The sequence below is a fragment of the Clupea harengus genome, chromosome 26, assembly GCF_900700415.2.
Source record: "Clupea harengus chromosome 26, Ch_v2.0.2, whole genome shotgun sequence".
NCBI classification, from domain to species: Eukaryota; Metazoa; Chordata; class Actinopteri; order Clupeiformes; family Clupeidae; genus Clupea; species Clupea harengus.
Window position 1 is genome coordinate 10,838,848 of NC_045177.1, and position 16,675 is coordinate 10,855,522.

A 16,675-nucleotide genomic window follows, 5' to 3' on the forward strand; every position below is an offset into this window, starting at 1 on the left:
ACTATGTTAGATATCTTAATATAAAAATTCCAATCAAAGAGGGAAAGCCAATGCCACACATCTTGGCAGCTACAGTCTGTGTTCTGTTTTATGGCTAAGTATATAGTCTAAAACCCAATCTGTATGTCAAGGTGGTTCGCTATACAAACGTTTTGACTTCTGTTTTTTCCCCTCGGCTCACTGTCTGAATACAGTCTCTCACTGGTGATTTGTCCCTTTTGTAACACCAGCCTGATAAGCTTGTCATCTGCTAGCCATTCATTTACTCAGTCAAGGTTTCCCAGCTTCCTGAGAGTGCAGCTATGCTGTGGGGTTTGAAGTGTAACGAGTCCTAATCACGGCTGCTTTGCACTCGACTTCCTCAGATGCGCTCTCAAGAATCTCTGCATCCATGGCAACGGTGAAGCTCTTGTCCCAGGAGCAAGCGGATGAAGTGACACTTGGTATATTTCCTATATACTACAGTATGTCTCAAAAGTGAATTCTCCCCTTTTTAAAAGGCATCTGAGATGATGCGTTTCCAGTGAAATCAATTCAGTGTGTATCCATCCTGATCACAGCCTTCAGTCAATCAGACATGGAATGTACCAGAGCGAGCTCAATCTTACCCCACTCCTTCGTGGTCCTTAGAAGGCCCATCTCCTCAGGATCCCGCAACGTTTTTTTATTCAGGGTGAGGTCAGGGAAGGTGGGGGGGGGGAGGAAGTAGGAAGTCAGAAAGGTGCTCGGAACAACCCTATTGAGTTACCGAGTGGTGTGAGCAGGGGCATCGTCCTACAGAAGCACCTGACATGGCCCCCTACACCATGATGTGGACACAGAACCTCATTCGTCCAGATGGTCAACATCTACTTTCAATCATTTTGACTACTGGGAGTCGGAGGGAACATTCATCAGAAAAAAAAATTCTCCTAGTCAGTGTTGGGGTTACTGTGACATTGGAGAGGCCAGTGTCTTGTCCTTCCGTAACGTGGTAAGTCAGAAATGCGACAATGTGCCTTGGAGATCTTTGAATTTAGACAGTGAAAGGTCTTGCAGATGAGGTCTCCTTGACACTCAGGCCAGATGAATGACCACCTCTAGGCTTATCATTGAGGAAAATCCACATGGTTGTGCTTTACATTTTTACATTTAGCAGACGCTTTTTATCCAAAGCGACTTAAAAGGATGTATACACATTTACACTGATGGCACACTGCACATCAGGAGCAATTAGGGGTTCAGTGTCTTGCTCAAGGACGCTTTGACAGGGAATTGAACTAGCAACCTTCTGATTACTAAACGACTTCTTTACCTCCTGTACCACTGTCGCTACTGCTAGTGCCACTACCTCTGAATCTATAGTATACCTCTGGCCAGGAATCTGGCTACCTCCTTTCAAAGGGGAATAGCTCTTGGCGGCCATGGTGATACCACTTCCAAGAACTCTCAATAACTGATCTAAACTTTGGTCAAGCTGGAAATGTATAGACAGTGGACAGACAGACGATCTAGAAACTTCTCTGAAAACCTGGTTGAGTATGCGTGACCCATTGGTGAGAGGAACCAGGTCGACCACTGCAGATACCAAACTTTTGAGATGGTGTGTAGAACATTATGAAAGGCTCTGTGTAGTAGTTCTGATTGTAATGCAACTCAAAACGGACTTAATCACACCTTAAAATAAAGGTGAAATATTATTTGAAATATGGATATTTCCAGAAATCCAGATATTGGTCAAGATATTGGTCTCTGTAACACTCAAATTTCATATCTAGCAAACCTGACATTTTTTTCAATTTACTAGGAGTAAGTACATATGAGTTGACCCGATCTGAACAGACACATCATGATATAAGGGTTTGCAGTTCTCTCAGACCCCCCCTGTGTGCTCATGTCAGTGTGTGCCTGTGTGTGTGTGTGTGTGTGTGTGTGTGTGTGTGTGTGTGTGTGTGTGTGTGTGTCCTCATCGGGGCAGAGCCAGCAGTTGGGTTGGCACCTCTGTGTTTGTGATCAGCTGGAGTGGCATATGTGAGGGCCCCCGCAAGTGGCATCATGACCCCGCTGGCATCAATCACTCACGGGCCGTGACAGGTAGGCCGCCCCACACCAGCATGACTGTAAGGCCACGTTGCAGCTCCTCTCTGTCATGATCCGTTGGTGGAGGTATTCACCGAAGCATTTAGAGAGGCCCCCCAACGGCCCAATTAGGTACCTGTCCATCAGCCTCACACTCCCCACGGGGACAACAGAGTGCTGGAAGAGTAGATGGAAGTTCTCATTTCTCCAACCTTACAAGGATTTATCTGCTAGCCCGTGTTTCAGTTATGCTACATTGATGCAGGCCCTTGACTTTCGATGAGGTCTGACAAAGACACTGAAGCAGCTGTTCTTACCCCGGATACCAGTCTTCTGTGTCGGTAAATGCATGCTGCCAATGTCACCATGTTCTTTTTCTTTGAATCTCGCATCGCACCGATGTCACAGCGGCTATTGATCACCGTGACGGGCTCGCGGTTTGCATAAGGTTACAATGTAGGCCACCTTTGTGCCTGGCTTTGGGTAAGCCGTGGCCTGAAGTGCCCAATCCACCTGCTGGTCCTCCTCGGTGGGAGTCGAACACTTTGCACCAATCCCTCAAAGCCACTTTGTCAGCTCTGTTGATTGAGGGCTGAACTCACCCAGAGTCCCTGCCTCTATGGACACTATCATTCTCTTCTGATCGCAGCCTTCAGGCAGGTCATAAACATGCCTGTCTCTACACACCATTAGTCATGCAGTCTTCGCTTGACAAATGATCTTGAGCTCCCGTGACAGCTGAGATTTCAGGTGATGCAACGGCAGATTCACGCAATTCATCTCCCGTCATTCAAAGCAAGATGGCCGAATCTGCTGCATTGTTAGTCCTGAGATGTGCTCGGGCAGCTTGTGTTGCCTGACCTGATCCTCTCTCTCTCTCTCTCTGAGAAATAAAAGCTCTGCCTGGTCTGCATAGGTTGGCTGTTTCTGGTTCAGGCGTTCTGATCCTGAAGTCGTCACCCACTGGGGGTCGCGACCTCTTTACTCCGCGATGCATTGAAAATCTGATGCATTGCAATGCTGTGAGGCACGGCGTGCTTTGATGCCCGTCAGCCAATGAATGTTCCTGTCGGCCCTCAGCTGGGGGGGGGGCGATGACACACCAGCCCTCTCAAGCAAAGTGATGGGATGGGCCCACCAGGGCATTCAGTGCCCTTGACAAGGCATTTTTTGGAGCACATGACTTAAAAATGCAAAACTGTCTAGTCTAGTTAGCTTTACATCGTTCTTTTTTATTTTGACACAGTTATTCTTGTTTCCGTTTTTAGCAGTTGACGCAATGTGTTAGTTCTATGATGGTTTCTAACATATTTGCCTTTATTTTAATAGGTTTTACACACTACGCACGTGTGATTCTTCACATGGGTGCTTCAGGCTCAGACCGTCCGTCGACGGGAGCCACAGGGAGCAGGAGCCGTTAGCCAACCTTCGCTATTGATCCGACAGCCCAGCACCAGGCTGCCAGCCTCCACACAAATTATCATCAGTTACATCAGATATCAAAGAAAAATATCAGCAATGCCATTGAAATGCTTTGCTCAAAACGTTCTGGCTAGTTTCGTGAAAAAAGGGGGAAGAAACAAAAAGTGATAGATTTACAGCGATGTTTTATATTCTTACATATTCAAGGTCTGCTTCACAGATTGTTATGCGGACTTCTGGGAAGGCGGACAGGGGTTTGCATGCTTTCAAGAAAGCGAAAGAATGAAGAACCTTTTAAACTCAAAAGATCAAATCCAGCAAACAATGTCACCATGTAAAACCGTGTTTTTATGTTGATATAAATATATTTTTAGATGTACCATTTTGGGAGCTCTTTAACAAGATAGAACCTTTTATAGGAGACAATAACCCCAAAATATCTTGTATTTGCTCAGGATGTTACAACATCTGTGAGTGGTTGTTCTGGTGCTCACTAAATATAACTCTCTTATGTCCATTCAGTGCATTTTACAATGTTGTCAAATACCTCAGTGCTAGTAGACATTTACTGTCTATTTGTGCCTGTGTTTGTGTGTGTGTGTGTGTGTGTGCACGTTAGATTGTGTGTTTGTGTCTATGTGTGTGTGTGTGTGTGCACGTTAGATTGTGTGTTTGTGTCTGTGTGTGTGTGTGTGTGTGTGTGTGTGCACGTTAGATTGTGTGTTTGTATATATGTGTGTGTGCACGTTGGATTGTGTGTTTGCGTCTATGTGTGTGTGCACGTTGGATTGTGTGTTTGTGTCTGTGTGTGTGTGTGTGTGTGTGTGTGTGCACGTTAGATTGTGTGTTTGTATATATGTGTGTGTGCACGTTAGATTGTGTGTTTGCGTCTGTGTGTGTGTGCACGCATTTCCTCCACACACACAGGCTGTGCTGCAGTGTCCAAAACCACACACACGGCGACATCATTTGAAGGACAACAAATGAGGGGGTACTAAAGGCCGGACCGTGAGCCATGGCATCTGAGTGGTGGGAATGCCTCTGTGACACACACACACACACTCAGCCGGAGCACCAGGCTCCAGTGGGGATGAGGCTCTCTGCGGTGGCTGAGAGGGTTAGATCAGGTATGGCAGCCCTGCTCCTCCTGGAGTCCTCTGCCTGCCTCCTGCCCCCCCCGTGTCACCGGTCCCCGGGCCCACGGGGGTGGGTGCTCATTAATGGCCTGATTGACACGTTGGAATGGTGTACATTTCATTGATGAGAATTTCAGAGGCCAGACTCGTGATCTCTTCGACTGATCAGCACGTCACCCCGAAGCCATCCCAGATCAGTTTCAAATACCCCTGCTTTCTTCCTGGTCTCGGTCAAAGCCCAGTCCTGGACCCCCCCAGCCTCACCCTAGGGGACACATCAGAAGGTAACGCACACATGGATTTGTCTACATTTATTTGGCATGCTGGATTTTCCTGGTAGATTATTGGGTAGGCAGTTTGTGCATTCATTTGTTGGCTCTCACACTTAATGGCTTAATGATGACTTGTTTTTCAGCCACTCAGTTGTTCACTATGCATGTATTTTGAACTATTAGATATCTTTTCTAATCTTGAGATACTTAAACATTCAAAACATTAAAACATTGCATTTGACTTTGCTTTTATATTAAATGAGCATAAGGGTGGTCCTGCCTTTGAGTATGGAAGCTATTTTCTATTTGCAGTTAATCTACTGCTAAGCTAATTTATTTGTTGTTCGTCTAACATGCTAATGTAAATGCAATTTATTAATTCAATGGACGCTCACATTTTGTATGGTACACTAAATAGTGGGTATATTTTTCATTAGTGCTGGTTGATTTCACAGAATATAGAACTATGAAGTGATAATGACTGATCAAAATCAAATGACTAATCAAAAACTGAAGAGTACCATTAGCACTTAGCAATTAGCACAGCAGTTGGTACATTTGTACAACAGTTAACACATTTGTATTCATTGGAAATGTAAGAGCAAACAATACACAGCACCGAGGCTCGCTTATTGTTAGGATGTGTTGGAGGTGTGTGTTCCACTGACCCAAAGCTACATACCATGCAGCTAAAAGCTATGTAGGTATTCCAACCATGTAGGTGTTTAAATCAAAGCCCAGTCAGGCCCTCGAGGAGGGAGGGTGTCTTGTTGGCCTGGATCAGGTGGGGAGGGGGAGACTATTGAAATATGGCTGGACAAACGTGTGTTATCTTTTTTTCTCCGGCATCCGGCGTCCAGCCCCAGTGTGTCGTCAGTCTCAGCCCAGCCCTGGCTCTAGCTCAAAGGCGATGCTGGGAAACGGGATCCATATGGTGGCACTATAAAGACAACTCCACACCTCAGCCTGAATCAAAGGTCCACACCAGCAGCCTCTAGCAGCAACCCACGACTCAGACACAGATCTCAGCCGGATCCAAGCGGGGTTGATCGTACCTAGGGCTGCATCAATCACTTCTGCACCTGCAAAGGTTTGTGGCTAGATTGCGCTGTGAATTCTTATCGGCTTCAGATGAGTTAAAGTTCATTTCTTGATGTGAACTATCATCACAGTATTTTTTTTTTTACTTTTAAGACCCGTCAAGTTTGTTTTGATTGAGTTCACTTGTAATTTATTTATGAATTACTTGGGAAGATGCTGATAGATTAGTTCGATTAAACATACAGTATCATATTCAAATATTATATCATATAACCATGCATCATCATACTAGATATTGCTTCACAGTGGTAATTGTATCAGTATTAGTAAAGTTTCTTTTATCATCGCAATGATACACTTTTTTTCGCCCAATGTTTGTTGTTTGCAAAAGAAAATATCTGACAAAAGGATGTTTCTGTGGTCTTCAGGGAGGTCCAGCTGCACTTGCTATGAAGATACTGTATAATGTCATTCTTCTACTTCTGCTGGGAGGGAGCTCCTGCCAGAACAAAAGCAACACCAAGCCAAGTGGAAAGTCGTCCAAAAAAGCTGGAAGTCAGGGAGGAGACGCAGCAGCAGCGCACGAGGATGATTCTCCGGCCGGGCCTGCTCCAGGGGATGGGGGGCGAGACTCGAGCTCGGGGGGGCGCGGGACCTCTCAGCAGACCACCACCAACACCAAAGCAGGAGATGACATGAAGCTGCACTTCCTCAAGAACACACAAGTCACCTGCAACGACGGCACTGCAGCAGGGTGAGCTGGACACAGCAGAACTGCCTGAATCTTCTATTTTATTCTGGCATTTTCATCATATTATCTAATTCTGAAATATTGAATATATCTCAAATACTAAAAGGTACATATTTGTTTTGCATTGTGCTCACTGACAGATATTTCAAAGTGTTTTTATTGAGAGTTCTGAGGTTTTATCAATGTAGTTGTTATGTAGAGGGTGTTTGCACTTTGCATGAAAAATGTTCAAGTTATCTGGCAACTATATATGATATGAATTCGTATTATTATCTATATTACATCTGAAGCTGGACATTGTACTAATGTCCACAGTTTTTCTCCATTAGGGATGTTGCCTAACCAATGATTTTAGTAATTTACAACAGAAGAGGCAAACACACCAAACACACCCTCGGATATTCTTACTTCTAAAACATCAACACACCAAACACACCCTCAGATATTCTTACTTCTAAAACATAAACACGCTGATTATTGGCTTTGTTGTTTCTCTTAGATGTTTCATTATTCTTTTGTTTTGAGTTTGAACCGCTATATTTCTCTCGTGTTGTGTGTGTGACAAATATGAGGTCATGTCATGGTAATGGATGTCTGTCACGAGTTTGTAAATGCCCATATATGGATGTTGCCGCTCTGTCATCCATTCATAACTCAATCTATATTTATTTGTCGTCCACAGGTTTTACCTAAAGGAGTTCAAAGGGAGCAAGAGATGGCTGATATTTTTGGAGGGCGAGTATTTAAAACTTGACCGGTTAATTTTATCTGTGGAAGTCAGCATGCTTAAATGCTGCACTCAGTGTTATTTTGACTGGTGCTCATCTTCTTAGAATTTATATTCTTTCTTGCTGTTTGCTGGGAATGCCACCTCATATTACACACCTCGTGCATTCATCAGCCTCTCCATCATATATCGTGTCCATCAAGCTAGTCACAAGAAAAGCACGTGGTCACTCAATTTAAATAACAACAAACAATAATAATAGATTGTTTGAGGAGAACTCAATTTAATTTTCTATACACAGTGTACTCTATGGATGAAGATACAATGTTTTACAAACTATTATTATTGACTGTTGAAGTTTCCTCCTACTGGGAGGTATGACATTAGAAATTACATTACACTCAAAGGTTAAGAATATGTTTCAGTCAATTACTTTTGCTCTGGATATATATTATATTATATATTATTATTATATTATAATATATTATTTATCTTCTTGATACACTGGCCATCTGTTCATGCTTCCATGATTTACTTCAGTACCAGGGGCCATTAACTAAGGATTCAATACATGCTTTGTCATGACCTGATTTCGCATCCAAGGCTCAGCCATCCTGCCCGGTGTGGTTTGCGAAAACAAACGAGCACACAGGCTGTTGAGCAGGAGCAGGAGCAGTGCAGCGCAGCTGTGTGTGCATAGTGTTCCTACATAGAGAAGCCTGGCTAGTCCATGTGCAGGCGAAGTGCCACTTGAGAGGTTAGCCAGGTGAACACAACAGGTGGAGCAGCAAGTGGATTCCCCGAGAGCCTGTAATTCCCCCAGCATGAGGTACCACAAGGCTAATATTAGTGCCTTATTTTTAGGAGGTTGGTGCTGTTACAACAAAGAGACCTGTGAGGCGAGGTATAAAAATACCCCCCGTCTGATGAGCTCAGCTGACTGGACACAGACACGCAAAGGTAAGGCATGTGCGGACGAGAAGCAAACAACCATCTCTAGACGCATGCCACAGGACGCCCAGTATAGAGAGGATGTGTTTTGTCATTTAACAGGAAGTGGAATTCTCTCCACGCAAACTGAAGAGAACCCTCATTGGTATAACGCCAACATTGTGTGAGTATGTTATGTATCTTTTGTCACATTTTTTTTTAGTTTTCATATACTCGACTCACTAAACAAGATTGGGAAGTATTGCAATGAAACGAAGGCTGAAGTGTGTGTGTCCCCCGTTTAGGTTCATCCCTTACTGCACCAGTGATGTGTGGAGTGGCTCCAAGACGACAAAGCCCAAGGAGAAGGGAAAGGACACGGGTAAGTGTGCAAATCTAGAGAGAAAAGGGCATAATGTTCCTAACAATGAATGTGCACATGATTCCACTGAACTGTAGGGATGTCCCACATTTTTACAGGGATGCATACCTGATATAGCTCAAAGCTTCTGTGTTTGTTTCTTTCGTCAGTGGACTACACCTTCATGGGCTCCCTCGTCATACGGGAGGTGATCAAAGACCTTACAACCAAAGGAATCAAGCAAGCAAAAGTTGTTATGCTTGCGGGAACAAGGTAAACTCTTGCCCTCTCACTTAGATGACTCACAGACAGCTCCGTATAGATAGATAACAGACATTAATAGCCAAAAGAATTGACAGGGGCACATTTAGCATATATAATAAGGTGCGATGAGCCAATGCCCCCAGCCCTTAAATCATAGTTGACTGAAACCTTATCCCCTGCATTGTCCTTGTTTGAAACCCCACACAACACTGACATAGACTATTCTCAGCACATCCTGCTGTCTTCCATGATCTGTTTACTGGAAGATGCATAGACATAGACAGTGACGAAATGTCTATAGGGGTGGACCAGTAGCATGTAGGGTGACACGTGTCTGGGTGAACATAATAAGAACACGTGGTTAAGCTCTTGAGCGGATGTGTTTAATAACTGCTCTCTGTCATCGTTTCAATCATTCAAAACTATAACAGTGATTGTAGTATTAAAGGAGATGTTTTCATTATTTTCTTGCTTCCGTGACACTAGTGCGGGTGGAACAGGCGTGCTGCTGAACATTGAGAAGGTGTCGAGTCAGCTGGAGCTGATGGGGGCCGAAGCCCAGGTCCGAGGTCTGGTGGACTCTGGCTGGTTCCTTGAGAGCCGACAGCAGAAGGTTCTAGAGTGCTCAGACGGCGTCTCCTGCTCTCCCGTGGACGCCATCAAGAAGGGACTGCGGTAAATCAAAGAGATCATTGAAACCTGGACTCGATTAAACATGTTTTTGTTTTTGAACCTATTTTGAGGGGCTTGGCCTTCTCCTCTGTGCTGTTTAGGTTATGGAGTGGAAACGTCCCAGAGAAATGTCGGCAGCAGTACAAACGAGGCGAGGAATGGCAGTGCTTTTTTGGACACAAAGTGTACTCCTCCTTGACCTGTGAGTCCCTATCAATCACATTGACTTACCACAATAGTAGCAGCTTTCTTAAAATGACCTCTTCTATTATGGCCACACGCTGAGGAGCTGAAAAAATAACTTTGTGTAAAATAACCCAAGACCTCCTTCTCCCCTCCAGCTCCTTTGTTTGTGGTGCAGTGGCTGTTTGACGAGGAGCAGCTGCGCGTGGAGAACATCTATATGGGGGGTCAGACCCTGTCGGAGCAGCAGTGGACCTACATGCAGAATCTGGGCAGGGAGCTGAAGACCTCACTGAAGGATGTCACGTAAGTGGCCTGACTATTATTGGTAGTGTTATAAAAGATTTTATTTACATTGTTTTGGTTTTCTTGTTGACAATACACGGTGAGCAGTGAGGAGCTTTGTCGCCTTGACGTGTAGCACTCTCTGGTGTTAAGTCTGTGTTACTGTGCTCCCTTTAGGGCTGTGTTTGCGCCTTCCTGCCTGTCCCACACGCTGATCACTAAAAGGTGAGGACAACTGAACTTAGGTAACACAGCCCTGACATGCAGATTAGTGGCCCTGTGTGCTCCCCCTACAACTCCACCCCACCCCACCCCACCCCACCTCACCCCACCCCTCCCCTCCGCCCCTGTAGTGCCATCCTCCTGTACTCTATGAGCTCATGCGGCTCCTTTGGTCCACTCGTCCATCACGGTGCATTCTAGATGTCACCAAATGCCACTTCACACTTTCACAAACCTATCAGTCACCCCCTCCCGCCCGTCCGTCCCCCAGTCCCTTTGCTGGGCCCGGCAAGTGGCGCAGAGAGAGAGAGAGAGAGAGGGGGGTTGGGGGTCGGCCCTTTCCCATGGCCTGAGGTGTGCTCCAGTGAGCGTGTTGAACTATGAGGGTGAGGTCACCCACGAGTTGGGCTTTTTGGGGGTATCAGGAATACATCTGAGAGATTTGTTTACAGAGTTGGTCATTCAGCCCAAGAGATTTGTTTACAGAGTTTTGTCATTCAGCCCAAGAGATTTGTTTATAGAGTTGGTAATTCAGTCCAAGCACTTAGGGCTCACAGGGGTTAGGGGATGGACACATCAAAGACCAGATGTAAATTAAATCAGCTTGACTTTTTGCTGTTTTTATTACTTTTTTTTCATCTTTTTATACTTTTCTCGTTTCTTTTCAGTAACTGGATGGATTTCCAGGTGAAGGGCACCTCCCTGTCACGTGCACTGCAGTGCTGGGACAAGAGTTTGCAGGAGGCCAATAAGAACAGCAAGACACCCACTAAGGGCTGCCCTTATCATCTGATCGATAACTGCCAGTGGCCCCAATGTAACCCCACCTGCCCTGCACTCATAGACCAGGCCACGCAACAGGAGTTAACGCTGCTCCAGGTTCTGGCCAGCATGGGTCTGGACCTGCAGAAGCTGGGCCTGGATCTCAAACGTGACGGTGCCACCAGCATCATCGGCGGCGGGGGTTAAGAGGCCCAGACGTAGTGGCATCTTCACGGGCATCACCCACACTAGTTAGATGTGGTTCAGATAGGAAGCTGGCACTCTTGACCCTCCTCATCATTCCGTTGTGCTCCAATGCCATGTTCTGACCAGCGGTTCTGCCACTGGGTTTCTGTGCTCGCGCGCCGTCTGGGCACTGCAGTGTTCTCCATAAAGGGAAGGTTCCGGGCTTTTGCCAGAAATTCTAGAGTGATGCGTGAGTGCTGAGTCCCTGTAGCTTGTTACCATGTCTACGAAATACTTCAAAACCAGTGACACTGTTCCAACAGGCACTTCTCATTTATCGTCTTACAGAACCATCATAGTATGTTTATTAGAATATTTCACAAACTCAAACATTTAGGTAGTCTTGTTCAGTTGCAGTATTTTGGGAGTACAAAGGCAGAATTAGATCCGACGCACTAACTGAAGAGGGCACTGCCTTTGGTATCATAGCAACCCTTCGGCTGTTCATCCCCTTAGTGAGGATGGTGGCTAATTGATCCACAATACTACCAAACTGTCACCATAGTTACACATGTGCATCACTGACATTTGTTAAGTGTGATGTGACAACATGGCATTGCATGCCGGGATAATGTTCAACTGTTAGCCTACACTGTTGAATACGCGCATGTGCAATTTGTTCTTATTTTGAAAATGTGCATGCTAGGTAGAGATGTTTCTAAATGTCTTCCACTTGAAGATTAGAGAACATTGAAAATGGTAAAAGTGAGGCAACAAACTGAAACAGAAGTATGGAATTTCGAGTAAGTTATTTTTTTGTTTTTGTGTGGGCCATTGCTTTTAAATGAGTGGGATACAAATGACAAGCTTAAAATATTGAGTGCTCCTTGTTCTAAACTGGTATTTACCTAAAAATGTTTTATGTGTCTAGTATTTCAGATATTATATATTACAGATATTATATATGATGTTATTTAACAATATATTCTTGCAATATGTATCATATATGATGACTAATAAAGTGACTGCTTCTAAGCACATTTTCACATTTGATTCTGAACTGCATGTGATGGTTTTGAGAGTACTTTTGGTCATCATTAAGTGCTGAAGTGGAGATATCTTGCAGTGCATCTAAGTCCACAAGAGGTGGCTATTCCTGTTAGGCAGAGTATGTTCGTGGGTCAGAAGAAAGGAATGTAGAACTGCTGTACAGTGGAGAGCACTGACTTAACTGGTCCGTTAAAGTTAAAGGCGCTAAACAGATGTTCACAAATTTGTGTATCAGACTTTTGTGTTTTTGGGCATATTAGATAGATATTATATTATATAGACTGACTAGGAGTAGACAAAATGATTCAACAAGATATGTCATTAGCTTAAGTCACATTACATCACCATGTGAAGTTTCTAAGAAAATGGGTACTTTCATTACCCTATATGCATAATAATGTTCTCACCATGTCTGCATCCTATCACCATATGAGGCTACCTATGCCACATGAACACAATAACTGCAATCAATTCGTCCCGTTTTTTTGCAGGACACTGCAAGAAATGTGATATTTTGCGATTACGTATAATGAATAGGCGTGGAGAAGAGTCTAGGCAAATAGAGCTCATATTACCACTTCCTGAGCCGCTGGAAGAAAACACGTAGGAATATATTGCATGCGCATTTGAGATGAAGGCGTGCCGTCTTCAACAATGGCAGGAGCAAGCGACAGGAGTAACGTTACGCCACTGCAGGTATGATAACACTCCTAACATAGCTTGTCTGTAAAGAACAAATGTTTAGTACTCTGGTAGTTTGGCAGGGGTAAGGAATTGTCGCTTTTTAGATCGTTTTGTGTTAGCATCGGTCTTGAGGTAAAGCTGTCTAGGACCTTCTCGTTTCGGACAAACCAACTGAACGTAACGTTACATATAAAAACACTCTGGATTCCGTGAACAGGCCATTACACAAGGCTACCTAGCATCATGTCGTTTGCAAATTCATTTACGCGTTCCGTTTTTCATGTCGAACGGCGCGAGCGTAAACAGATAGGATTTGCTTTTGTAGCGTACAAAACCTGTCCAACTACTCTGGATGACATGCCGAAAAGCTTTTGTGATGAGCTATCTCAAGGTGTGACATCAAATCGAAAAGCTTGTTTGAAAACATTAAGTGTGTGTTTGTTATGTTGACAAGGCTCAGGAGACGGCCCGACTGGAAGAGCATCTGAAGGGATGGAGAGAGGTGCTACTGGCTCTGGATCAGGTGCTGCGGTGGCAGAGGCCGTGGTTCCCCCTTGCAGTGATTGGCTTCACTACCGCATTCTTTTTGTAAGTTAGCATCAATACCTACTTTGGTAGCATACAAATGTGCGCAGTTCAATTGGACTAAGGGACCAGAAATTCTCTTGTGTCATGAATAAATAAATGCCTTGCATCTTTCAATGTTTCGAAAAATGAATATCCGTAGCCTGTTAACTATTGTGTTATTGTAGGTCACTGTATTATCTGGACCCATCCGTGCTGACCGGAGTCTCGAGTACTATCGTGATACTAAGTCTGGCTGACTACTTGGTGCCCATCCTCGCCTCTAAGATCTTTGGATCGAGTCAGTGGTATGTTATATTTACCATTAGAGCCTGTTGTCTTGTAATATGTCGACCTTTGGGGGGAAATGGAGATCAGGTGCAATCATGAACAAATGCTATTTATTAACTGTAATTATGGTCAACCACTTGTCACGATGACACTCCACCATATGGTATCCGTATGTCTTATTACGGTAGTGTACATTTGTCATTAAATCAATTTAGTCCAGTGTTTGGGACACAACATACGACTGACCCGCTGTGTGTGGTCTGTTTACTGTATTTCTCTCCCTTTAGCAGGGTGTCGGAACAACAACGTTTCCATGAGATATGCACAGGCCTGGTGAAGACATACCATCAATTCACTGACAGTTGGAGAAGCTTTTTTAACTTCAAGGAGAGGAGACCAAAGATGGTAATTTGAGGCCTAAATGTAAAATGTTATCAGTGTAGATTCAAGGTTTTATTCCAAGTTTGATACAGATACCTTAAACCTTAAACCTCCAAAGGTTTGAATGTTTCTTGTTGCTGTTGTGTACGGCTGTGAAATGAGCTCAGTATTAAATGTGAACTATCTTCTCATGCAGTACTTCCTACTAGTACTAAGCGTTCTACTGGGGATGGCATGGATTGGCCAGCAGGTCCATAACCTCTTGTTGACCCACCTGATTGGTAAGTAGTGTTAAGGACAATCAGTTTCTCCGTTCAGATGTTTTTCATTATTTTACAACTGGATCTGATTGTCTTGATGCTATTAGGAAACACCATATATGAATTCAAAATTGATATGATTTTTATTGATTAATACTGTATTCGATCTTGTTGCCCTTTTTTGCAGTCACCTTCATCTTGCTTCTTCCTGGAATCTCGATCTGTGTATCAAAATACACTGGCATGGTACAGAGACTTTTCAGACGAGCCAAAAAGAACGAGTGAAGATCCGGGTGTCCTTCCACTTTGAAGCAAGGTCTCTCTCAGTGCCACAGGCAGGGACGTCTCCCACACTGCAACGTTGTTATCATGTTCAAAACATCATCTTCTGTGAATTCCAGTGTAGTCTGTTTGTAAGGACACTGTAGTGGAGGCACAATACTTCTGCTGTAAAATATGTCACAGATGCTCCGGAGGTTTGTTCCCTCAGAGTGGTATACCATAGACATTTTATATTCATATGTGCCATTCACTGGTATCAGTATGCCATAGAACCATAGAACTATAGAGTAAACATTATCTTGTGAACCCTGCAATGTTATGGTCATGCCAGAGGCCACTGAATGGCAGTTTTAGATGCAATTACTTCCTCGCTCACACATTCCTTCAGTCCATGCTTTGTGTAGATTTATTTATTATTTTAGTTTTTGTAATTTTCAGGCGGTTTACGTGAGAATTGATCAATTCCTTAAGTGTTTTCAGAATAAATCACATGTTTGGCGAAAGGATGTGTTTTTTTGTCTTTAATGAAACATTGTTCATTAAACAGTGTGTGACACTTCATCATTTAGTTATAAATAGTGTTTAACACTTGGATGTAGTGCTGAGAAAAATATAAGAAAACTCGCCTCACTAGAATAACATTGTGTAGTTCAGGGATACCTAAGTGATTCTTTTCTCATTAATTCCGGTTCTTGGAAGTTTTTGTTGCGAAAGGTTTGCCGCTGACTAAAATGTTTTATGGCATTATGTCAAATGTTCAAGTGTGTTTTCTATGATGACCTTTGCTTGACAAGCTTATGCTTACACAAACATAAAAATAATTTATTTAAAGATGTTTTATAAGCACAAAATCATCATAAAATTATATGAATTTTAGTATAGTGTAAAACTTTCTATGGAATGTTCAATGCTGTCTTTATGAAGAGGTGAGCTGAGGAAATAGAGGCACAGGCAGAAACCTACAGTAACGAGTTTGACCTCAAGTTGCCAGACACTTTAAACTGAAGTTAAATAAAAAGAATGCAATTTCTTAATCTTTTGTTGCCATCATCAATGACTTTAAGAAATATAAATATTCATATAGGAAAGTAATGCTGAACAATCCATTTAATTCAAGTCAGAAGTCTGAGATTGATGACGACTCGCTCAAAATATACTTTTATACACATTTGTGCAAAGATCTAGAGGTGTTTCTGCACCTGCTTCTAGAGAAGATTGTACTTGCAAGTATACTGTAGTCATTACAAATGCTTCCTTGGAGTGTCACAGTCATGAGAACCATGATTCTAGTCCAGAATGGCAACAACAAGAATGAGACTCAAACTATAAATGCATCTGTTTTTGCATCAGTTTTGTCTTTTTCTGTTGGAAGCCCTGTCTGCTCCAGCTGCCTAGACGAGTTTACCACACGGAATATACAGAAATAATTCTGCATGGAACAAATATGTCTAGGATATTGCCGTGGATGGCCACTTGGGGGAGCAATTGAGTCATGGACTACTGATGTGTTAGTTACCTTGGACTCTGCAGTATCTGATTCATTCCATTATGAATGTGTGGGTGCATATTATTGAAACAGTATTGCTGGATTCAGTACATTATTTTTGTATAACTTAAGTGATGCTGCTGAATGTCATTGTGGTCACAATGGAAGAATGAAATGTTGCCAAACTCAAGAAAGTGTAGTCATCGGTGTGCAGTTTGGGCTTTGATTTTGTAACATACACAGTCTTGGCACACGCAGATCATGTGAATGTGGATGTCAATGCAACTGTTATTTCTAGATGGTGAATAGGGAGGAAAAGCTTTAAGAGTTTCCTCCCCCCTCTCTTAAAATCGCAGTGTAGTCTAATGGTAAACATTTCAGTGACTTGGCCAGTGAATTTGTTGG

The 16,675-nt window shown here is 43.4% G+C and overlaps 2 protein-coding genes across 3 annotated transcripts; both read left to right on the forward strand.

The window, feature by feature from the left end:
• Positions 1–6,378: 6,378 nt before the first annotated feature.
• notum2 (notum pectinacetylesterase 2) lies at positions 6,379–12,295 on the forward strand. The gene is made up of 11 exons (XM_012831185.2): positions 6,379–6,683; positions 7,363–7,415; positions 8,272–8,367; positions 8,461–8,521; positions 8,643–8,719; positions 8,869–8,971; positions 9,449–9,637; positions 9,736–9,836; positions 9,976–10,123; positions 10,280–10,327; positions 10,993–12,295. Exons 1-11 carry the CDS (start codon positions 6,379–6,381, stop codon positions 11,291–11,293), a joined length of 1,482 nt encoding a protein of 493 aa, XP_012686639.2. The 3' UTR covers positions 11,294–12,295.
• Positions 12,296–12,748: 453 nt separating this feature from the next.
• Positions 12,749–15,287, forward strand: LOC105903461 (ADP-ribosylation factor-like protein 6-interacting protein 1). 2 transcript variants are annotated; one of them, XM_012831226.2, is made up of 6 exons: positions 12,749–13,018; positions 13,461–13,594; positions 13,759–13,878; positions 14,149–14,266; positions 14,439–14,523; positions 14,690–15,287. In XM_012831226.2, exons 1-6 carry the CDS (start codon positions 12,977–12,979, stop codon positions 14,785–14,787), a joined length of 597 nt encoding a protein of 198 aa, XP_012686680.2. In that variant the 5' UTR covers positions 12,749–12,976; the 3' UTR covers positions 14,788–15,287. The 2 variants fall into 2 exon arrangements, with proteins under 2 accessions (XP_012686680.2, XP_031419455.1); XM_031563595.1 differs by having other exon boundaries at positions 13,759–13,875.
• Positions 15,288–16,675: the final 1,388 nt, after the last annotated feature.